The sequence below is a fragment of the Trichogramma pretiosum genome, unplaced genomic scaffold (assembly GCF_000599845.2).
Source record: "Trichogramma pretiosum strain Unisexual culture from Peru unplaced genomic scaffold, Tpre_2.0 scaffold179, whole genome shotgun sequence".
NCBI classification, from domain to species: domain Eukaryota; kingdom Metazoa; phylum Arthropoda; class Insecta; order Hymenoptera; family Trichogrammatidae; genus Trichogramma; species Trichogramma pretiosum.
The window spans coordinates 61,399-86,959 of record NW_019640849.1 but is presented as its reverse complement, the minus strand read 5'-3'; the positions used below and the strand labels follow the sequence as shown (position 1 = coordinate 86,959).

The window sequence follows — 25,561 nt, the reverse complement described above, 5'->3', positions numbered from 1 at the left end:
TTTAAATTATTTCGACTTGACAAGCATTGACATATATGTGCTGAAACACTCACTGCTATTTAATGGAGTTTAATACTATCACTTTGATTACTTTACTTGACGCGATAGTCGATACTTCATTTGTGAACGTCATGGGATGTATAATCGACACAAGTAAGCTTTCAATATACTTGTTACAGTTTACGACGTAACCTTTCTCAATGAAAAAGAAATTATTAAAACTGCGAGAAGCAGCTAGCGAGCGGCTACGCATGAATTACAATTTAATGTATCTCACGTATCTCCTATGCATAATTTCATTAACACACACACGACAGAAAGTAACATCATTTCGGACACGCGCAGCCAGCGTAAACAATGCCGAATTGAGCGGCCTAAAATCCATTACCTATTTATTAGGCCTCTGCTATTAAACTCTTGCGAAAATATAATTCGCACGGCAAAGAAATGAACACGCGCGGCCGCGAGTGTGAATGAATATCTGAGAAAAGCTGTAAAACTGCGGTGACCGCGACTTCACGAATTTTGGGAAGAACGCGGGCTCGGGTCTGCTAATATACACGCGCGTGCAAGATATGTGTCAATTATTGACCCATATCGAGCTCGCTACATACGCTGCAACCGCTGAAGCGGGGGCAACTTTAGGTGTATAGAAGCAACAGTAAAAGAGGATCAGTCCTCCTTCATATCTACGAAATCGTACACTACGTGTCGATACTTGTAATCATTTAACTAAAATCAAAGTTATAAAATATATCACTCGTATCTGTAAATGCATTGTATGCATATAATTCGAGTAACGTCAACTGTGTAAATCAATTGTATTAGCTTCATAATAACTGTGTTTGTGTGTGTGCCACACCATCGTCGGCGATTCCGAATAAAGAACTGTAAGTTTATTATCATATTTCTGACATTGTACTTCATTCCACCCACCCCTACGCAACAAGTTATAATAATTAAATAAAAGGGTTTTCTGTTATAATTCCGACTACGGAGTATGTAACACACTAGTCGAACGGGCCTAGTTCTCGTGTACTTTTGTTGTCTGCTTGGCGTACAGTGACAAAGACCTTGCCTGCCGTCTTCTTCTACGCGCGTACCGACGACACAAGATGGACGCCATGCGCTACTCGTGGGGAAGAACCCGAACTGGAAGAGAGACAGACGACAATTTCTGCACGCTCATTTGTTCGCGCTCCCTTCACTTCACTTTGAAAATTTTGTATGATGCGGCCATTTCTCGGCCTGTTGCAAAAATCCAAAATCTTCCAAAAAAAATTCTGAAAAAATTCACACGTATTCTTCAAACCAATTGAAACACTTTTTACTATATGCCTATTCTTTAAAAAGTTAATAAATTCCTTGTAAAAAATGAGGGAATTTTCATACCGTTGGTCGGTATAAATTCGCGGCCGTTTAAGAAGTATAGGCGCTAGACAGAAATTGCAGCATTGCGTTTCTTGAAGATTCAGAAAAAAAGTGCACGATTGCTGGTGTTATGGGAACCCTCCGAAGGCAGGGCAAGGTAGAAAATCGTCGTTGAAAAAAAATTTTAAGTCAAAAAATCACGTTTTTTTTTTAATTGCAAAATAATTGATGTTAATGTTTATTTATCGGAAAAATAAGAGCAGATTCTAAAAGAGCATACCCAAAACCCCCTTTACATGGATTTTCAAGTAAATATTTTAACTTTATCTGAGACTTTTTTACAATTGACAATTCATGCACAAAATTGCACTTTTGCACGTTAATGGGTTAAAAAAATATTTTGATGCCTCAGAGAATAATCACATCTTACTGTAGTAAGAAGCTTATGAAAAGAAATATCCCATCACGGCACGCATTGCGTGAGATGTACTCTGCATCCCAGCAATATCTGTGCCATGCGAGAGTTTGCGTTTATTTACAATATGGAAATTCAACATGGTGGACACCAAAATGGAGTCTCGTAAAAAAACCATGTATAAACTTGGTTAATTTTTTTATTTGCTAACTAAGCATCTAGGAAAAAATCTTTACTTAGAAAAAGTTCTTAGAATTATTTAAAAAAGACCCCTGAATTTTTTCAGAATTTTCCGGGAAAATTTTTGGATTTTTGAAAATGGTCGGAAATCAAAAATATAAAAAATGATCCGAAAAAATCTAAAAAAATTCAGACATGTTCTTTGAAATATTCACAGCGTTAAAATAATTATAATTTAATATTTTTACTTGAAAATGAGGAACTTAACGAAAAAGTGTTATACGTTATAAAAGTCTTAGAATATTTCAAAGAACGTGTCTGAATTTTTTAAGATTTTTTTGGACAATTTTTTATATTTCTGATTTCCGACCATTTTCAAAAATCCAAAAATTTCCCCGGAAAATTCTGAAAAAATTCAGAGGTCTTTTTTGAACAATTCTAAGAACTTTTTCTAAGTAAAGTTTTTTTTGTAGATGCTTGGTTAGCATATAAAAAAATTGACCAAGTTTATACATGGCTTTTTTTAACGAGGCGCCATTTTTATCCACCATGTTAAATTTCGATATTGTAACTATTGGACTTTTATGTCTACACCCTATGGACGAAAAAAATATGTGTTAGAACTACGGATCAAGTTTCTTTTGATTCGAAAATTTAGGTCGAATCAAAATTTTTTTCAAAAAGCTTGTGTCTTCTGTTGTTTAATTGTTCATAACTTTTGCTCCTCAACTTTTATGACAATTCTGACACCAGATTCGAAAAGTTCATAAAATTTCACGACAAAATGACTATTTAAATATTTTTCAGATATTTTTTTCACAGAGTTTATAGCACCGGAAAAAATGTGGGAAATTTTGTCCGTTCTGATAAGTTTATTAATTATTTTTGAATCTCGACTCGTGTCACTGGCCTGCAGTCGATAAAGCAGCTTGTGTATTAGAGCTGTTTGAGGGCGCTGCTGGATGCAGCCGGAAATCGTCTCAGAGACAGAGGTTGAACACAGCGAGACGTTTAGTGATTTTTCTTATTCAAATTTGTATCCTAAAAATAAATTATTGTAACGGCCATTTGTGAGCCAAATAAACGTTTACTTAAATAACTAGTTAACAAAAGAAGGGGTGCGTATATTTATTTACACGGAGTGAAACATCCTCATAAATTTCATGCATGCGAAAACTAGTATCGCTCTACACGTTCGGCCCGAAACGGGTTAAGGGCTTACATACACCTTAAATTCAACATTTTTTTTATTTAATTTTTTAATAGGATTTTTTCTCCCCTTTCCATTGCTTTTTTCGAAATTCCAAAATTTTGATTTTGCACTGAGATACAGCTGTTTCCGTGAGCCTATTTCCTATACTTTACGTGTTAAATTTTTTCTTCTTTTGCGTTTTTTGGCGAGTAGTGTTTTTGGTCACCTGTCGTAATATTCAGAGGATACCGATTGAGCTTTCTGCACCAGGGTCGCGTACACTTCTTCAGAACATGAATGGTTACGGCCACTACCACGGGTGAGACGATTGAGCTCATAGATCATTTTCAAAACGTACTTTTATGACTTGAATTTCGGCAAAAACGAAAAATGAAAAAAATTGTGTTTTTAACTGTTCATGCACAGCAACCTGAGTGTTCGGTCGTCTCACCCATGGTAGTGGCCTTAACCATTCATGTTCTGAAGAAGTGTACGCGACCCTGGTGCAGAAAGCTCAATCGATACCCTCTGAATATTACGAGAGGTGACCAAAAACACTACTCGCCAGAAAACGCTAAAGAAGAAAAAATTTAACACGTAAAGTATAGGAAAAAGGCTCACGGAAACAGCTGTATCTCAGTGCCAAATCAAAATTTTGGAATTATGAAAAAAGCAATGGAAAGGGGAGAAAAAATCCTATTCAATAATTGAATAAAAAAATTTTTTGAATTTAAGGTGTTCATAAGCCCTCAAGTAAAACAAGATGCTCACTTGAGGATGAGAGTTAAAAAGAATTTATATGCATCAATAGATGGATGATAAGTGACTGTAGAAAAGAAATATTTGACGTAGATTGATACAATTTTTGAAATATGTTCAACTAGGTTTCGTATAAAATAATATTATTTAACTTGATTCATTATTTCAAATATCATTGAACAATAACCTATTGCAACAATTTATATAAAAAGTTTATTATTATAATTTATTATCAAAAATGTATCAATCAAATATCGAATATCGTGTCGATATCGTATCGACGCATGTTCTTTATTATATAAACTTTTACCCCATTGAAAAGTGAACACAATATGAAAGTCAGAAAATAAATATGTTAGTCTCCAGCGATTCGATCAATATTCTGATATGTTCATCGACACATCAAAATACAACTTCAGATACATTTTGGTCATCCGTTGAAAATCAGAAATGATTCTTCATCTTTCAAAAGACCTAAAAACATAGTTTTTTATGAGTTGTTTTACTTTTATGGTATTTTCACTTTTTAATTGGGCAAAAATTTATAAATCGATGCTGTTACATCGCGAAGAAGAAGACACCCTTAGCAACGGCTGCCCACAATTGACTACAGTAGGTGAGCTATGAGAGTTCCGGCTCCCCCCACTCCTCCTCCCTACCCCCTCCCCTCCCCAGCCAGGGAGTGGGGGGTCGATATGTGGAATACCTGTTTTACCGACCTCAGGCAAGTATCTGCTCTACCGACTCTTGACCTACACTGGGGGTACCCTGTTGACCGATGGGGCTACCCCTGGCAGTATCTACTTTACCGACTTATACTAGGGTACGCGAGTATTTTCTTACCTCGTTGATTATGGAGTTTTCAACCGAAGCGGCTACCCTTTGCGCAAGCGCACAATTTTATTTGATTAAATTTCAAATAATTAGGATAGGTATCAGAATAACAAAATTTATTTCAAGAATTAAAAATCTTAATAATAAAAAATGCATGTACAAAAATAATTAAATGAGCATCAACTGTTCCTTCAGCTGCTCTTTGTAATCATTTATTCTTTGATGCATGATATCGATTACGCCTTCTTCATACATTCTTTTGATGCCACGCAATGCATTCGCGAACACAGGTCGCGCGCATTCGATTAGTATATCGATCAAACCCACCACTCTGCTGGCGACGGTATTGCGGCGAATGAAAGATTGTATGTGCAGCAGCTGATTATAAAAATGCTCCCTCATGACGAGGGAGTGCACGATTGCTACCAAAACTATAAAATCACCATATAAGATTGATGCAGTTTTGATAATGGGCCCGCTCGATCCGGAGTTCTCAATTGCCGACATCACACCCGACCAGTTACCGAATGCTCGAATTAGTTTGCGCAAAAACCATTCTCTTTTTTCTGATAACGGCCTGGATGGTAAGACGATGACACTGAAATCAGATGAATGCAGGGTTTTAGCTAGCCACTTATAATTAAATTTTTTTTTTTACTACTAGTGGTAACCGTGGTTGCAGTATGCTGAGCGAGAGAATATGCCGTACGGCTTGATAATTTATTAAATATAAAACAATATTATGTGTATGCTATTGGATCAAATAAATACAAAAACGATGCAACGACAATCATATTTAAGATCCCCGACAGATTATCCAATAAAATCCCATCAAATTTAATCAAATTCTTATAATTTAAAAAAAAATTTATAAAAACTCACCCTTTCAGATTCACCTTCATTTCGGTATTATTGATGTTAAATTCCATTTTTTTATATTGTAAATGCGGTTGTAGTATAATATTTTTGCACAGTAAATACTTTTGTAGGCACTTGATGTTACACACACTATTCACAACTAATATAATTGAAATGATGTGGAACCTACGAGTGCGAAACTGTAACTGACTTGCTCAGAGAAAGATTTCATTCTTTCTCTTCATAAAGAAATTGATATGATTGTTTTTAAAAAATTTTATAGTCCTCGAACTTGAACCTCATTATGAGGCCCGGAAATCGACATACGATCATCTCAAGCATAAGAGCGGACTCCGGCATCATACAACTGCTTATCAAAAATTTTAATGACCCATATGACACCTTAGAGCAATAATCGCCGACTCTTTAACATCAAGCTTTACCGTGAAGACATTAATGCTCATAAACAAACACATGATGCTCTTTGTGCGAGCTTAGACAAGCCTAATTTTATATTACAAAACTTACTTGCTCAGAGAAACTAATATTTTATAAGTAGCAAAATTAAATCATTACTTATAAGACAAAAATTTAAATTTTAACGCGGCCGCGCGAGAAGTAGCTAGTGCGGTACGAATGACTACATAAAGCATAGGCCGATAAACTACAGCACAAAGCAGAAATCGATGACTCTCAAGCTAGTAAAGATGCGAAGTACAGCACAAAGAGGAATCTGATAAATGATGGCACAAAACGGAGATGATGATAGAATATAAATTTTTTTTAACACTGCGTGCGCGAAACACGGGTTTTCTAACCTTAAAGCGTCAGAAAACCCTAGTTTCTTGCAAGCAGAGTTAAAAAATATCGTTTGCAACTAGTCCGCGAGGAAGTTGACACATCCAGGAGTCTTTGCACCCTCGCTACGCTCGGGTGAAAACAACTCCTGGATGAGTCAACTGCTTCGCGCACTTGTTACAAAATATACTATTCTGAACTTATGCATACGTTTCAGGAAGGTTCAATAATGATTAACGAAATTTATACTTTTCATAAAAAGATGTTTATTCATAAAGTATTATAAATTGATATACATGCTCATTTATATATAGCAAGTATTACTACAGTACAAGATTTAACGATTATGAATACACCAAGAATCTGGTATATCCCCATCTCGCTCAGTAGTCACGCGTCTAGTAAGCAATACATCATTGATCCATTGTTTTAAAGCTAATACATTCGATACAGCGCATTCAGCGTCGATGATTAAGCTATGGTGAGCGCAGGCAGGTAGTCTTCGCAGCTTGTTGAGAGCCGGACATCCAACGGTCTCCAGGTCAATGATTTTCGAAGAATATTTACGAAGCCATAGTACTTTTTCGGCTCCTTTTACGTAGACACTCTGAGCATTATGAAGCGCCCGGAGCAAAGTAAGGTCGAGCTCGTCGTAGTCAATATCACCACGGCTCCACTTTAATCGATGATAATTGTTTTCGAGCCATCGAACGGATGCTCTTTTCGTTGGTGAATGTCTCATAAAGGCATGAGGAGGTTTAAAGAGATACACCGAAGGTACCTTCTCAGTCAATGAAATCAATGCCACCTCTTTGAAGATAAACTTATTTCCATGGCTCTTGAAGCCCTGCACATCAATCACGTACGCCATTTGTTAATAGTTCGACTATAATTTCGTCGTATCTGTCCTTGATAATCACTGAAATACTCGCATATACCGGTCTAGGTTTACCAGTCACTACTTTTTTTGGCCTTGTCGGTTTTCTTATCCAAGGGCGGGCCGGGATTCCATAAGCCTGAACCCCAAGAACCATTTCGTGATTTCTCGAGGTTCGTGCTCTGAGCAGGAGCTTGATGATTCGATGAATAATTTAAAGCATTTCCAGTCGAATCTCTCAAGACTTTTATTTGTGAGGTGACTTTCTTCGCCTCTTGCAATTTGCTCTTGTCTTGGCCCATTGAAATCTCACGACAGACTGATGAGAAGAACGGAATCGGCTTGAATATTTATACCCATTCCATTTGCAGATAATCGCGAATCATAATAACATTTCTTTTCGCACAAGTCGAATCCTGTTTAGTGTGGTAGCGACAGGAAATTTTTCGTGATGAGCTCGGTATTGTTATCATTATAACATAATATTTTTCCTTCATATAATGACTTACAGTATCATTATTAACATAGATTCTCTGAGCATTTGAAAGTGTTGAACATAGTATCGAACTGATCATAGATTGATCTAAGATGCCTAAATCATACTTGATGCCGTGAATTTCCTGAAGTTTCGTATTTTCAATTTTGTACTTTTCACTTAAACGTTGGAAGGGCATCGGTGAATTAAAGAATTTGTCGACGGTGATGCTTCTTCAATAAGAGGCAATATCGCCAACTCTTTGATGAATATCGAGCCACCGGGTTGTTTAAAGTATTGAAAATCCACTGCAAAATCCATTTTGAAACTGATGAATATCTCACGAGGACGCTTTTATAGTCTCGGACGAGCTTCTTCACATCACCGCTCACGGCATTGTACTCGACAATTCTATCGTGTAAGATTAAACAATAGGCTGATGTGTTGGCGGGAAAGTTTGCGGAAGATTCGAATTCCAGACGAACGTCTACCGGAGCATTCTTTAATGATTCGTTTTGTTTTGAGCAATCTATTACTACGAGAGGACATTCAATAAATTTTTCTTATCAAGCATTGGCTTCGGAGTTTTTCCATAATAACCCCGCTGAAAGTTTACATACATGTTGTAGAGTGCGGCATACTGACTCTGAGCTACATTGATATTCAAATTATTGTAAGGATAGTACTGAGAATTGAGAAATAGCTTCACGTTCGTCAAATTGCAATGGTCAAACAAGCTGGCATCGTTTTCACGAATTGCTTTACGGTTAGTTTGAAAACCCAGTATGACGAAACGAGGCTTCTCCAACTGATTGCACGTCTTAACCGTTCACACATGTCACGTGGAGACTGGAAGCGTGGGATACTCGTACAACTCCCAAGAACGAAAACTCATCGCGATTGGTTTGTCAATTTGACGCAGCAAACGAATTTTGTACTCGTTCGACAATTGAACATATGGCATGACCCACTCAAGCTTTGAAATGGTAATTTTAACTTTTTCATAGGCTCTTTCTCCCTCTCTAACTTGTCTTTGAGTCTGCAGTACAGCGTTCAAATCTGTTCTTGCTCTTGTTAAAATTAGCTCATGCTTCATATTCACGATAATTTTTGGATAATTTTCCGCAAAGCCCAAGATCATCGATAGCGGGATGAAAACATCAAAGTAGCCATCGTCATCTTCCACGTGCTTGATATCTCCATCGTAATTCTCCCAAATCCAGCCGGCATTTGCTAAAATGCTGTCGCATTGATTCTTATTGAAGAATGGGTAGCCTTTCATCACACTAGTCAATCCAACGTTCTTACATCGGTCTATCTCAATGGCATTCAGTTCGTATCGAATGTCGTCGAACAAGTGGCATATGCCGCAATTAACAAGAGAAGCATTCGATGCAGGAGTACCATCATTTCGAGTTATCCTCCCACTTACATGAATCGAGCTGCGTGATGGTAGTAAATTCAACTCTTGATGCTGGATGGAAATGCGAATCTCATCGTTGTTGTTAAAATTGCTCGAGGTGTATGGCTGATGAGCGTGAACCTCATAATGAGATACTGACTCGTCGAACATTACGTCCGAACGAATTTCTAGAATGTCCGCCATCTTTCTGACAACAACAAAATATTAGACAGGTGATTCGCAAGATGGTCTTAGACCGAGATTTTTTAGGAACTGAATGTTTTGGCGAGATAATGCTGGGCGAGGATGATTCAACGCCTGAAGCGTCGCTGTTGTTGTTGTTGTTGCTCTGGGGTGTCGCTCGCGACTGATGCTTCGATGCCATTGCACTCGGCTTTTATACAAATTTCTGCTGCTGTTGTCACCATACACGCTACCCATTATATCGATCTAACGTGCACTCTAATTGTTATAGTTTCACCGCGAAAATTTACCAGTGCACCGTCCTGATCGACGATGCGTAACTGAATACTGTCTATGCGCTTGACACTCACGGGTAGATATATTACATTCGAGGGTACCTCAATAATTTTGAAGCCCGGGGGCACTGCTGGAAAAAATTCGTGTATCGTGTGCACGCGCTGATTATTTATAAACGCTCCCGAAGTAATATTACACTCCACTCTCAAGGCGTTGACTTTGAGTATTGCTACAGGTAGATCGGAGATGTGCTCCTTGCCTGGCTCGAGCACACGGCTGGTAAAGCCCAAAAGCCGACCGATAGAGTCTTTTGGTCGAAAGTCAACCTGTCTACTGCACAACAATGTGCTACGAAGAGTATTGTTGTTGGGCTTTAATGAGAACTCGATATTCTCAGATGATAGGGCAGTCTTTAGATAGCTTTCAATATCTTCAATTTCATAACTCCCAGGCTGTATGCTGATAACTTTATTATCGTCGAGATACAATCGATTGCAGCCGTTTTCAATATTAGGAATTGAGTTGAACGTTAGTAGTTCGATGAGTCCTAAGACGTAGTTTTTGTTCGCATCCAGCTCGATGGGTGGAAAGTAGTTGGATTCGAGAACGGAAGACTGGCCTGAGAGAGTCAAAGTCAATGAACCACGCATGACGGTTGGTTGTCGAATGAATGCTTAGCTCGATATACATGTGCATATATAGCCCCACTAAGAAATTTCAGGCATAAGTGGCCACACCAATGAGTATCAAAATCCTGATATCTTTGATGGTTATACATGACTTCGGGGACTTTGAGGTAATCCACAAGATCTCGAGGCGGCGGTAAATCGCCAAAACTGTCGAAATAAATCGATCTCTTGCCGCATTTTCGATATGCCACCCAGTGGGTGCCGGGGCCGATCGAATCATCCAGATTGACGATCGCACTCTCGCGGTAGTGAGCACCGCTACTCGGCAACTCGTCCCTCATGAAGACTCCTCGAAAGTGTGGAATTTTCAAAAGCTTGGCGTATTTGACGAGATCGTAGTTGGTGAGAGCTCTATTTGGTAAAGTTATTTTGAAGTTTTTTTTTTTCTCGCTTTGTTCCAAAACATAGTCCAAGACTGGTTTTGTATGGTTTTAAATAGAGTCCTTTACCGAGAGCAATTGCCTCCATTTTTCTGTTATGTTTTTTCATTTCACGCAATTCCCGCTCGGCTGCTTTGGCGTCATTCACCGCTTTAGCGATACCCGCGGGCCCGCCCCCCAAGGCACCGACGGCGCTAAGGCCAGCGAAAAGAGGTATGAGAAACGGCAAGGCACCCCCAATTTTGCCGGATACTGGTAGAACGCGTGGAATTTTTACTTTTTTTCTTCCTCCTGCTTTTTTCACGGCTTCTCTAGCCCCCGAAATAGCTGATTTGATTACTGATTCGGAAGTTTTGCCTCGTTTTATGTTCTTCTTAGCCGCCGTAACAACTTTGGCTAATTTTACACCTAGCCCCTTTTTTATCTTCATTGCACCAGCTACTGCAAGGGCTGCAATTTTTTCGCCAATCGAAGAATCCCGTGCTCTAACTCGCTCCAAAGCCTTTTCCGCCAAAGTATTGTCAGCACTACTACGTATAGCGTGATTTTTTTGCGAATAAGCAATATCGTGATCTTTGCAGGCACTGTCCAGAGGGTTAATACCCTTATCACCACGAGCTAAACGTTTCGCAAGGTGTGTGCCAGGGCCGCAGTAGCTATAATTTTTAAGATGTAGCTCAAAAGGTAAATTGTCAATCACTTTATCTAGAATGCCTCGACCTCTGTATGTTATCATTACAAGAGCTAGAACGCGAATGTGAAAAAAAGCTTAAAAGCCCGGTATTTATAGGAATTCGGCTCATTGTTACGCGCGACTCCAGCAAGCATGGAGTTTTCAAAGCAGCCTTTGAAACTTCCAGTTGGTAATTTTGATATAGTCGAAGAGAAAAGAAAAGTTCGCCGACACGGGGATCTCTTACCGGACTCTATCAGAGCAGTATTTTGCGGACCTTCGAATTGTGGCAAGACAAACTGCTTGCTCGCTCTGATCACTCATCCGAACGGTCTTCGTTTTGAAAATGTTTACGTGTACTCAAAGTCTTTGAACCAACCAAAGTATAAATTTTTGAAAGATCTATTGGAGCCGATAGATGGTGTGCGATACTTACCGTTTAGCGAGCATGAAGCAGTGCTCTCACCGGACGAAGCTCTGCCTAACTCGCTAATGATTTTCGACGATGTAGCCTGTGAGAAGCAGGATAACGTTCGAGCATACTTCTGCATGGGACGTCACAAGAACGTGGATAGTTTTTATCTCTGTCAATCGTATGCCCACGTTCCCAAGCATCTGGTTCGAGACAATGTCAATTTGCTCGTCATATTTCGACAAGATGATGTTAATCTAAGACACATTTACGACGATCACGCGAACACCGATATGTCTTACCCCGTATTTAAAGAGTTGTGCGCCAACTGCTGGAATAGTGATCAGCATAGTTTTTTGGTCATTGACAAGGATAGAGCTGGAGTTAACACGGGTCGATATCGAAAAGGATTCGACAATTTTGCTATAAATATATCATAACATTGATCGTTATGTTTTAGTATATCATTGTACATTACCGCGCTAACATGTCCGAGCGAGAGCAGAGGATACTTCACGAGCTTATCAAATCTCGCGAAGCGATACGTCGCAAGGCATTGATGCTAAAGCGTGGCATAGATGAGACCGAAAGAACGGTCATCGAGACATTCAAGCCAATCATTAAACCTATCAACAAGCTAGTCACTCTAAACGAAGAAAAAAGTCCGCATGCGAATAAAAAGAAGAAGCTTGAACAGCAGACGGTTAAAACTGATCAAAATTTAAAAGTAGAAGATTCTGAAAATATTCAAACTTTAAAATTAGAAAATATCAAAGAAGAATCATCAATTTCGAAAGAGAATACTGATCAAGTGGTCGAGGATGAAGAAGATACCGCTGCATGGACTCCCAAGGTCGAAGATAAAATGATTGCAGATTACTTAAACTTGGTTAAAATGCAATCAAATGAACTCGACAAGCTGTACGGTGTCCGCCGGGAAAATGATGAGTATCATTTGGGCAAATCACCGATAAGTATCGATGGAGACAAGGTGTATATTGGAAATGAGCCGTATATCAAGTCTAAAGGTCTGCTCGAACTTTTATTCAAAAAGAATCCAGACATTAAATATATTACAAATGCCGACATGAAAGTTTATGAAAAAATACTAGACTCTACGAATGTCCACCGTAAACGTTTTGCCGATGACGGAGATCTGCGTAAATGTAATAGCAACAAATTCGATAACATCATTGAGCCAATATTCAAAACTGGAAGTGGTATATTACCCCGTTATAAAGTGGTGAAGCGCGGGTATGGTTTATTGCCTCGCTATAAAGTGGCAAAAAGTAGCGGTTCATTGAAAGATTTCGTATACTGGAACGATCCGAACGAGCTAGTGGATAGGCTCAGACTCCTCGTGGCAGAGAGATCTGCTGGAAACAATGCTCACGACAACGAGATCACCTCCATAATCGAAGAACTATGCGAAGATGGGTATATATATTGAGGGCTTCGTTGCAACACTTATCAGTATCAAAATGAGTGTTGACGTATTCGGACGAGTCTTAAGCGACAAGCAAGAGCGTAGCCGAGGAGTTCCAGGCATCGGATACAAACTCACCGAAGACGGTCTTGATTTTGATATCGAGAATAGACGTCTGTGTAACGTAAGAGCTCCTGCAGATGCTCGAGACGCGATAAACTTTGAGACTCTATACTTCAATATAAACAGTATTAGTGAGTCAATTGATAAGGTTCGACAAAAGTTCGAAGTCCAAATAGCTGAGTTGGAACGAAGAATCAGTCTGTTAGAAGCAGCAGCAGATGAGTCAAAAAAAAGATCTCGTAGAGGAGTTGCACAGGCCCGCGCGGCGCAACTATCCTCGGAGGAGGGTGGACGTGCGCGGATTGGATGAGACGTGGCAGGCTGATTTGGTCGAAATGATACCGTATGCTCGAGAGAACGGAGGCTATAAGTATTTACTCACCTGCATCGATATTTTCTCCAAGTACGCTTGGACCGTGCCAGTCAAAAGCAAAACTGGAAAAGATATTGCCGCAGCCATGAAATCAATTTTGTCCAAAGGACTGAGAGTACCGAAACATTTGCATACCGATCGGGGCAAGGAATTTTACAATAAAGACTTTGAAGCGGTAATGAAGAAGTACAACATTAATCTCTATTCAACCTACAGTAATTTGAAAGCATCGATAGTCGAACGATTTAATCGAACTCTGAAAAATATAATGTGCTTGCAAGGTAATCATAAGTGGACAAATATCTTATCGAAATTAACCAGCGACTACAATGAGCGTAAACATCGAACGATTGGCATGGCACCGGCACGAGTCACACGCAAGAACGAGAAAGATATTCTCAAGACGAAATTTGTTCAAAGAGTTGGATCAGCATCACGAAAGTTTAAAATTGGCGACAAAGTTCGCGTGAGCAAGGCAAAGCATCTATTCGAGAAGGGTTATGAGCCAAACTGGACGACTGAAATCTTCACTGTGCGTAGAGTAGCCCCGACGGATCCGGTAACTTACCATTTGCAGGACTACCTCGAGCAGCCGATCTCCGGATGTTTTTACGAAGAAGAACTTTCAAAAGCACAGCATGCAGACATTTACCTCGTGGAAAAAGTTATCAAGAGACGTGGGGATCAGGCTTATGTAAAATGGCTAAGTTTCGATGATAGTCATAATAGTTGGATTAATAAAAACAATATTGTATGATTCAATAAATAAAGAGAGACGTGTATATATTTTTTTAAACAAACGTTTTATTATTTCATGTAATCTTATGAGAATATTACATCATCACAGTATAACAATTCTTTTAATAAGTATAACCCATACCTCACTTTTGATACACACACACACACACACACACACACACACACACACACACACACACATGACCCATACTTTACAATAATTAAAATTCACTCTTTTTCAAAAAACTGAACACATTGTTCCACACACTTAATGTATAAATTTTTGATCTTTATGGCACTGTAGGTGTCGAGCAGAGCATCGGACACTTGCTTCGGTAGAAACATTTGGAACTCCTGGTCGAGCTGAAGTACGATTTTCGGACCATACTTCGTAACTGCTTTTTTGATGGCTGTAACCTTATAATCATGATCTGCCACCAGATCTGTAACTTTCTTCAGTGGTAAATACGTCGCTTTGCTCTTGGCCAGCTGATTTATTTTTTCAAAATCCATTTTTTATAAATTGAAAAGATAGTGAAAGAATTGAACGAGTGCTGTGGGATCTTTCTGATCGACGACTGTGCCTTGGCTCGAGCTCCTCGCTCTATTTATCGGTCGACCCCCCACTCTCAACAAGCTCTCCCTACCCCAGCTACTCGAGCAATGAATAGTCTCTTCATACTCCCACTACTCGAGCGAGCCTTGATGTCATCGCGGAGAAACCCCGAACATTCTTTGTGTAACTTGATATCAATACTCCGAATAACCGTTGAGAAATTAAACTTGATACTTCCTGTGTAATTCTTTAATGTACACCGCCAATGGAATTCTTTAGTTATCAGTAGGCATTGCTTGAAATAAATTCTTGGAATAAACGTTGCGAAATATAACTTGACACATCCGGCATACTTCTTTATTGTAACTTGATATAAAGCGCTGATGAAATTTATCAGTAGGCTTTGCTTGATATGAATTCTCGGAATGGTCGTCCAGAAATGAAACTTGTTACATCCGGTGGGCTCTATTATTATTATTATTCGATAATGTTAGTATATATATTTTAATTATACTTTGGCTTCTTGGCTGGAGGCTCGCTAGCGATGTCTTTGTGGCCCCAAGGCAGAGTGTCGAAGGTCCCTGGTACTAGGTAGCGTTTGTCATCATGAGGACTGAGTGCGATCTTCTTCTCCTTCTCGGATCGCAGAACGTGGAGGCGCGAGCGAATGTTGTGCTGCTCCCTCGAGATGATTGTATTCTCTCTCAAGCACTGCAAGTAGTCGTCAAAGGTGATGGTATTCTTTACCACCGACGACTTGATGCCTTTGATCTTTTTGATGAAGCCACCGTTTTGAATATCGACGCTGTACATTTTACTACGCAGGCCACAAAACCGCCGCAGTATTTTTCCGCAAAGTTCATCCTTCATAAGTCCAATCTTCTTGGAGTTTTCCCGAAGTAATGGCATTCCGAATGGATTGTCTTTCTTGTAGTCAAAGGTATCAAACTCATTGATATTATCCTTATGCTTCATAACCTCGTATACGTTTTGGCCCCGTATCTCGTACACCAAGCTATCGGTGTCCGTGTACAAGACTTTGCAATTGCTTCCAAAACGATCACGCATGAAAACGTAGTGGAAGCGATAGAGTTGCGTCTTTGATATATCTAATATGCTGAATCCAACGTACACGGGTTTATCAATGGTGACTGCTGTCTTTGAAAGCTGTATTGCGACCAGGTTTTCGTCGAAGATTGCTCGGCTGTGAAAATTTGACTTCGAGATTTGAGCTTCTGCTCCGTAACGTCCACCCCAGCTTGAAACGAGCTTGACATCGATTCTTTTTCTGACGTTTTCCATAGTTTTTCCAAATATGGCGTTATTGCAGAGCTTATATTGTTGTTTCTCGAAGTCATTATTGCTATTTTTTCTCTTCTCGGTGTTCAAGTCGATGTAAGACTTGAGCCAGGGTCCCTGTTTAAATTTCAATGCTCGATGGACTTTTGTGACTCGAACACCGAGTCGAACTGCCTGCTGTAAACTCCTGTAGTGAATGACGTACTTGTGCTTGGGATTCAGCGTGGTCAGGAGTTTGCGCTGTTTCGAGCCCGGTGGGCAGGCGTGCTCGGGACATAGTGGCAAATCCTTATGTAGGTCGTGTAGTGATTCGGGATATTTCAGGTCCACCTCGAGGATGTATCCGTACTCTGAATCTTCGGGCAATGCGAGATAATCTTTGGCATCGGACCATTCGAAGCCTCCGTATGGTAGATTCTGAGCCATTGCCCAACCGTACAAGTTATTTATATCGTAGTACATCAGGTATACGTCCTCTTTCTCAGGATTGTAATCCTCGCCCATGTACCTGTTGTTGGCCTCGCTATACCTGCTACAGCATTGCGAGACCCCACCGCGAATTCCTTTCTCGACAAATAGCAACATGTCTACGTCTGTGAGTAATTCTAGCTCGACTTGGGTGTACAAGAGCATTGCATCCTAAGAATAGCCCGGTAATGTATAATAGTGTGCTGGATCTAATTCACAAGCCTCGTGACATGTTTTCCGAAAGTTCTCAAAGACCTCTACGAGTAATATCACATCCGTTTTGAGGTAAAGATCCGAATATTCACCAAGATTGGAAATTTTAAAGGAGCCTCACACTTTCTTTGCGTGCTCGTAATCTTTAGTAGAAATATCGCTGTTCGTGAGAGAGCTGTAAAACTGTTCGGTCGGTGGTAGTGCTGTCTCTTGGAGCTTCTCGAGTGACGAGATGTACTCGTATGGAAACACTCCTTTTTTCGTGAGAAGATCGATTTGTGCGTCATCGTAATCCTGGCCAAAAACTTTTCTTAGAGTAGGTTGCTGCTTCAAGTTTTTGGCCAAGTTGTCCAGTGATGATGCCATGAACTTAAACGAGTCGATGAAGCGAAAAGATAATCTCTTATCCTCCATGAATTTCACGAAGGAAATGTATCGCTCCTTGGTCTGAGGTAGAACCCAGACTTGACCTGGAAATCCCGTAGCTACCTCTCGAATAAAAAGGTGCGAATCGTATCCTTTTAGGTTATGGAAGATCACAGGCACGAATCTCACGTCTCTGTAGTTGATGTTGCACTTACTATGGGCTGCTCCTCGATATTCACCCGTAAAATGCGAATGGTCGCGAACTTTGATATCTTTTTCTGTAAATCCCCGCTTGCAAATGTGGCAAATGTCGGCTTTTTCGAATTTTACTTTTTCCACGCTTGTAAAACACATTGGTTTTGGATTGTTGAAAAATTCAAGTACCTTGTCAGCGATATCTTGAAGATTTTGGGCAAACCATTCGGACGGGCTCATATCATTATCATTCACTTTTCTATAGCACCTGTATTCCGATAGCTCATCGTCGAAATTACATTTTAAATAGAGACCGCAACTAAAGGCTTCGTGCACACTGTAGGCTCTTGCCTCGGCCACAGGCTTCAGCACACACTCGAAATCGGCATATATAACAAAAGGCACCCACTCTTTTTTTGAATAGTTTATAAATGTCAGCTTGTTATAGTTCTTGTTGGGTAGCAGCACTTTGCATTTATTTATGCTGGAACAATCTTCTTCGTGGCTCGTCAATTTATCACTCGAATGGAAGTAATGCAAGCATCTATCACAAATATATTTTTTTCCATGATGATTGGATAATTGCGAACTGACCAATCTTGACAAATTATTTATCCAAACGTAGTGATAGTTGATCGGAATATACTCATCATCATCATCCCCCGGGCAGTCTTCATCATCGTCGTAGCGGTCTTGAATCATGAGAAGGCGAACATGCTTTTCCTGCTTTGAAGCAGTTAGATGTATCGGTTCGACATCGAAATTCTGCTTTAAAATGTACACATTCACTGAAATTTTATTCATCTTTTCGAATTTTGGTACGTCTTTTAATTTCATCGTAAACTCGATCCCGTTAAAGTTCAATTCATTTTCAAACTTTTTGTATTGCTCTACTCGTTCTTTATTTTTTTTCTTTGAATATAATGCTGCTAGTATTGCCCACTTAAAGCAAAAATCATCGCCAAAGTTTTGCACATTTACGCAAGCATTTTTCTTGTAAATGGATTCTGGAAGTGGGATGTAGGAGCCCACTCTTGAAGGGTTGAACTTATTGATATTAACTAATAAATAAAGTATTTTGCTTAAAGCCCAGCCTGAGCCTTCCTCTTCAAACTCTTCCATTTGCTTGAGAATGGGCTCTTGAACGTTCGATGTAAACCATTCTCTCAAGTCCGTTGTTGGTGATATATACTCATTTTTAGTATTAAAATATTTATCGCCATAAACGAACTCTCCGTCTTTGTTCAATGTCATATATTCTGCTGCTAGCTCTACATTGACTTTGATCATCGAGTGTTTGGTGAGTGTCTCTTTGATCCGTTCTGCAAATATAGTGAAGGCATCTTCTAAGAAAGCTGTAGCATCTTTGTGCTTGAAATTGACGATTTGACCTGTTCTAATGCGACACGAAAATGCGGATTTAATATCTTCCCACTTGATACGCAGCTCGTCGTCACTCAGACCCGAACCACGTTTCTCGTATCAAGCGCGAATGCTAAGCAGATGGCTGAGTTGCGATTGGTACTTGTGTTTTTTGGATCGCGACAATTTTGATGAAAGAACATTCCCTAGATATCTTATACCCTCATTTAAAACAGATTCGTCAATGCGTTCCCCCAAACGCAATGCTCGTCACAACTCCTCGATCACTTCCGAATACTCACGCTTCATTATGAAAAAACCCTTGGAAGATGCGATTTACTCGAAAAATCGACAATTAATGACTGCTCGCACGTCGCTGTCGACCTATTTATATTCATCTCCACAGGTCACGTGACCGTGAAGTTATGCATTTGATAATGTGAAATAAAAAAGTACTTTGGAATGATAAAACTGGCAAGAACTTGTTTCAAGTTCGCAGACATCTCGGAATTCTCAGAACTTTCAATCGTGAAACTGAATACGATACTCGATTCAAGATGGCGGAATCTTAGTTGATAAATTCGATGCATATGAGAACACGTGGGATTAATTTTACAATTAGTCGGAATTTTTTATTGATAAGGCGTTACTTGGGATAATAATATTTGATATTCTTAGTTTATCTTAGGCTATCCTTTGTTTAAAGCTCTCAACTATTATAGAATTCTTGGAATCGAACTTAACATGAAATTTTTATCACATTAGGGAATCCCTAGTTGTCGATAAAGCTGTATGTAAAGCGGTGGGCCCCGATAAATCGTGTTGGAGAGCATTTTATATGCTGGAATACATATACCTCGATATAGGTTATGTTGGTAAGGTAGACCAAACTCCCGATCAACGATAACGCCCACCGGTTATGTTCGAGAGTTGGTACGTTACCCAACCTTTGGCGATAACCACGCATACTTCATGGCTCAAAACTCTAGGCATAGGTACCGTTCGGAAATCGATATGATATATAGAGCAACCATGCTGCCTTCTTGGCCCTGGTATAGGTTATGTTTGAGAGTCGGTACAGTAGATAAGCTATATCCATCCCCGGGTATCCGGGTACCTTCGAGTCGGTAACACCATGGTCGATAACCTGCGATCGATAAGGATTTACCCACCATCGGTAAAACAGGCATCCCCACTTACCGACCCCCACTCCCTGACTTGGAGAGGGGGAGGGGGAAGATGGCGTGGCCTATAGGGAGGAGGAGTGGGGGGAGCCGGAACTCTCATAGCTCACCTACTGACTACTTGCCATCCGAACGAGTTATTTCTTTTTCAAACGTTAAAGTTCGGATAGTACAATTTTCATTAAGAATTCGTAAAATTCAGCATAAGCGGTAGATAAATTCGCCGTTGATTGAGTTTTTGAATTGATCGACAAAACTACAAATTTATCTACCAATGACTTAATAGATAAATAAATTTCAATAAAGTAGATTTGTCAACATGTGAGCTCATTCGTGCCTGTTACAATGGTGTCGGTCCACTAGATGGATCGTTGATTAAGATTATTAATAAATCTACAAAATTTTTAATTTATCTACGGTCGAATAAATGAGATAAACAAAATTTATGTTCCCAGTGAATTGATTTGAAAAGGCGTACGCCATTTTGAGCCTGCAATGGCAATTCCACACGATTCGGCGCTCTTTATAGATCAGATCGCCGTTGAATGAGTTTTTGAGTAAATTCGCCCAAGGTCAAACTTGATACAACAACACATTATCAAGAAAAATCAAAAATCTCGGTTTTGACAGACGATATTTGCAGGCTCTTGATATTTAGTACCCATCACGAAGGTTTCACCCGATACAACGCTTTCGATTGATCAAATCGCCGTTGATTGAGTTTTTGAATTAATCGACAAAATTACAACTTTATTCCCCCATAGACTTGAAGAAATAAATAAAATGTCTGTTTTTGGCGGCTGGATTTGTCAATTTTGTAATTTTACGAAAAATCTCAATCAACGTCGATTTGATCTATCTAGTCAACTGAATCGCACGAAACCATCATAGCAGGAACAAATTAGCGTTCGCGTTGAGACTTCCTGAACTCCAGGTGAATTTCGGCTACTTCATATTTAGACTTTTCCATGTTCATTCTTTTAATTTGTTAGTGAACTCAAGGAAAGCAAGTCGGAACGAATGCAACAGCCTATTGGAGATAAAGGTCGTGAATAAGAGATAGAGAGCAGCGATCGAACCTGTGAACAGATGGAAAAAAATCATTTTTAATACAACTATGCGAGGTTATAGTGATTGCGCAACAATGTTTTATTTGTGTAAATAGCAAGATGTGTTTTGAGATCTTATTGAAAATTTCAACTTACTCCATGAGCACTGCTTCAACAGCACCGACAGACACAACTTTTTATGTGGCTGATGTATTCCTAACACCCTCCTCACCGCATCAGCATCTAAAACACATAACACAAATGTTAATTTTAACAAGGCGCTCTAATAATTTGTTTTTTGCAACACTATCACTGAATAATTTGTTGTTAAATTTGAAGTACGACGCTACAACTTTTCTGTTACACGTCAAAATTCACGGTCACATTTATATTCCAGAGTGAAAAATTTTGGAAAAAAGTGAAAAAAACAGAGCATTATCTGAATAGTCCAAAAAAATTTTTTTCCTTAATTTTTAATAAATTTTTTATAAATGCAGATTCAAGTTACGTTTCCCCCCTTAAAACATCTTAATTTGTTTGTGCCTATAACCGAATAGCTAATAATAAAGTGCTACCACTCCGATCGTGATTAACCCATAAAGGCCTACTTCTTAGGACAATGGGCTAGCATCTTCAAGGCGGGTTCTATGGTGGTTATAACCTATTTGCATATTCCAAGGTGGATACATTTTTGAAAGGGTTGAAACAAAATATTATTCTTTGAATATTGCAAAACATTTTTGCACTTTGCAAATTATAAGCTATTCAATGATAATTTATTAAAGTATTCCAATAATGATATTAAATTTTTTAGTTCTGAAGAAAGCTTTTGATGCATTTGATCACGAAAAAAAAGGGTGCATTGGGACGGACATGATTGGAACTATTTTAAGCATGCTTGGTTACGAATTAAGTGAATCTACTCTACAAGAAATAATATCAGAAGTTGACGAAGATGGTAATGTAATTTTTATAGTAATATTAAAAAACAATCGATTATAGTACAGTTTATTAATTAATTCCTCAAAATCATAGATTACAGTATATTTTCTACTTGATTTAATGACAGGTGATAATAATCCTATTCGGGATTTGTAGATCAGTAACAATATTTCGACTACGATATTATTGAAATCAAATTAATTTTGTCTAGTATTCGTCAAACTAACATTTTCATTTTTTAAACTGTAAGCTCACTGAAATGTTTGTGATTGAGTAATTAAAATCCATGTTGATACTTTTTTCAAAAGTATAGAAGGAGCAAGTATGACAGTTTGATCATTATAATTTAAACATAACTCTAAAAATTTTTCTTTTTCAAACTGTTGAAATTTTTAATTTCAATCTAACTTGATTAATTACTTAGCCATGATAGTAATGAAATCAAATATATTGCGACAAATATTTAGCAGAACTAAAATTTTCGTTTTCGAAACTATAAATCTACTGTAAGTTTGTAATACAATAACTAATAATATCATTGATAAGAATCATAGTAAACATAAACTTTACTTGTGACTCAATTGAAAACCAGTGATTGCACAAGATCGCTTGATTCCAGTTTCTGTAGAATTTTTTATCTGGACAACTTTTTTATAATTAATTTCATCACAAAGCAAAAGTTTAATCTTCAATCGTTAAATTTTTTGTGAGTTCTAAAGATGCTTTGCAAAATCGACAGGAATGTTTAACTGTAAAAGATTCAACAAAGCTAAGAACGCTACTTACTCCTGTAACGTCCTGAAAAGGGACTTTGATTTTTGGTGAACGAAATGTTCACGTAGCCTTAGATATTTAGAGCTTTTCTCGAGCTCCGTCCATTGAGAGGACGAAGGTCGGGCGGTTGGCTGAGACCGGAGACTCACGAATCGTTAAGTTGTGTAGGAACGAGGGTCACTTTCTACCCGGCGAAACGATTGCTCGTTCATCGCCAGGGCGGCAGTGATGTCATTAGGAAAATGTATATCTATATTGCAAACATAATCAAGCAATAGGTTTGAAGGAAAAGAAGATCAGTTTTATACTCGAAGAGGGTCTTATTATTGACAAATCCGTTTACTTACATTGTCGAATATAAATTGGTACCGTGTCCGGGTGGAAACCTTGGCCAGGGCGGCTTGAAGAGAGAAAGAGAGAGCACTGGCACTAGTCGGCGGCAGGAATACAAGTAGCCGGACGAGGCCTCGATGTCGCGATATTTATATCGTTTTCGGCGGTTTCACCTATTATTGCTTTCGGAGGATGTTTATAGGTTTTATTAGCGGCGAAACAATAGCTGTATCTCTCTCTTCCTCTACTCTCGTCGCCCGAGCCAATGTTCGAATATTCCAGAACTCGGGTTTTACATGAAATATAACTTATTTAGATAATATTATTTATAGTAACTTAGATTTTAACGAGATAAATATTTTACCTAACTTTGTTACTGTCAAGATATCTCTCTCTGCTTCACGCTCACATTGACCGGCTGTTGCATTTATGTTATTTATTACTTGGTAATTTATAGGAGAAGGTAGTTGGAAAAATACTGGAGCAAAAGGGGATAGCTCTAATCACCTCCGACTCAATGTGGTTGGGCGCGAAGCTTATTTGTTGTTACGTCTGGGATTATTTTGTTGTGTTAATATGTTCATAAATATTTCGGTGCTCTCCCGAATATTCGAGAAGCCGCTCGGTAGATTCTTTGTTTGTTAGGAAAAAACCATATGGGTCGATACTTTCGATAACGGTCGTATGAAGGTGTGAAATTCCGATCTGTAACTCGGTGCGATTCGCAAAGCACGATTGCGGTTAAAGATTCGGTTGCGCGTGTAGTATGTTGTTTAAGCGTATTGCGTTGGCTAAGCGTAGTGTGTTGCTTAAGGGGGGAAAGGTACCTTAAACCTACATTTATGAAAAATTTATTAATAATGAAGAAAAAAATTTTTTTTGGAATATACAGAGAAAACTCTGTTTTCTTCACTCTTTTTTCAAAGTTTTTCTCTCTGGAATATGAAAATTGAGGTCCCAGTCACCATAGAACTCTCCTCGATGAAGCAAGCCCACAGTCCTGACAGGTACCCCTGTGCCGTAGGATCCAGCTAGAACCGATGGTTCAATCATGGTCCTTGGGGTCTCATTTTGATCATTAGATGTGTGGTTACAAACGCAAGCACTTTCAGATTTTTTAATTAGTTATACACAATTTGCCAGCCACATATGCACATTTATTTATTAATACTATATAATAAAATACAATTATGCTTGGGATGTAGCCTGAAAAAAGTGCAAATTTTGTCCAATACCTTTGAAAGTGGTTGCGTTTGTAGCCATTCACATGTAGAACAATCCCTGAAAGTTTCAGCTCAATTGCTCAAAAGGTTCTCATTAAAAGTTACGGCATGCAAGCAATTTTGAGATAAAACGTAACTGCCCAAGAGTTGAAAAAAACCAAAATACATCAATATATGTCATAATGATACTCTCATGTCACTGAGGCTGCTTAAAACTTTTTGGACGATAAAGAACAGTAATTCAATTTGAATTAAGTGCCGTATTTGCGGCACTTTTTTCAGGATTTTCTTGTACTACTAATAATACGTGTATAAGAATATTAAAATTCTATAAAACTATCTAATTGCAACAAAAAGAAATTGCTAATCTGAATAAGTAACTGTTAGATCAACTCACACTAAATTTTCATGAATTTCTCAATGTTGTCGACAGCTGTCGATAGACGTAAACCTCGTAGTAATTTTGAATTTGCCCACTAATTTTGCAATTAAAATCCATATGAAGTCACTAGGTTATGGCCAAATATTTAAGCATACAGAGACTTGAAACATTCTTGTACGGCTAGGAAGGGACTAGAAAATTTGTATTTTTTTTAGAGAAAAACGACATAAGATTCCTGAATGTTGTCAAGCGGACCTTTGATTACAACATATGGCAAGACAACAGAATCTAATTTTTTCAAATTTGTATAATTTTCTTAAATTTTTTCATCTATCTCATTTGATTCCTACGATTACACAGGCACACAAAAAAAAAATGCTCAGTCCCAGAGACCGGACCCAGTAGACTTTATGTTTTTGGGGTCGCTGAATCCGAATCCGTCGTCGGTTTTTCGCCATCAGATCGATTTAAGGTCATTTGAAAGTCATTCAAAGGTCAAATCATGTAAAATAGGTTTTAAAATCTGAAACTATTCCTACATAGGTTTTTGAGGATGCTGAATTCAAATCTGAAGTCAGATGAACTCTACGACCTTACCTTCAAGGTCATTTGAAGGTCAAACTTAGAAAATGCGATATAAAAATCCGAAAAATATATTTTTTTATGTTTTGAGAGTCGCTGAATTCAAATTCAAGGTCATTTTGACTCAATGTTGACATCTAAAGGTCATTTAGAGGTCATTTGAAGGTCAAATCATAAA

At 38.6% G+C, this 25,561-nt stretch overlaps 1 protein-coding gene across 1 annotated transcript in view; it reads left to right on the top strand.

Annotated features, from left to right (window-relative positions):
- LOC106659195 (troponin C-like) overlaps positions 1-25,561 on the top strand; it is a 57,500-nt gene that overhangs the window by 11,751 nt on the left and 20,188 nt on the right. Inside the window, exon 3 of the mRNA XM_023463603.1 lies at positions 21,962-22,105. Coding sequence (XP_023319371.1) covers positions 21,962-22,105 — 144 coding nt within the window. The remainder of the gene's footprint in view (positions 1-21,961; positions 22,106-25,561) is intronic.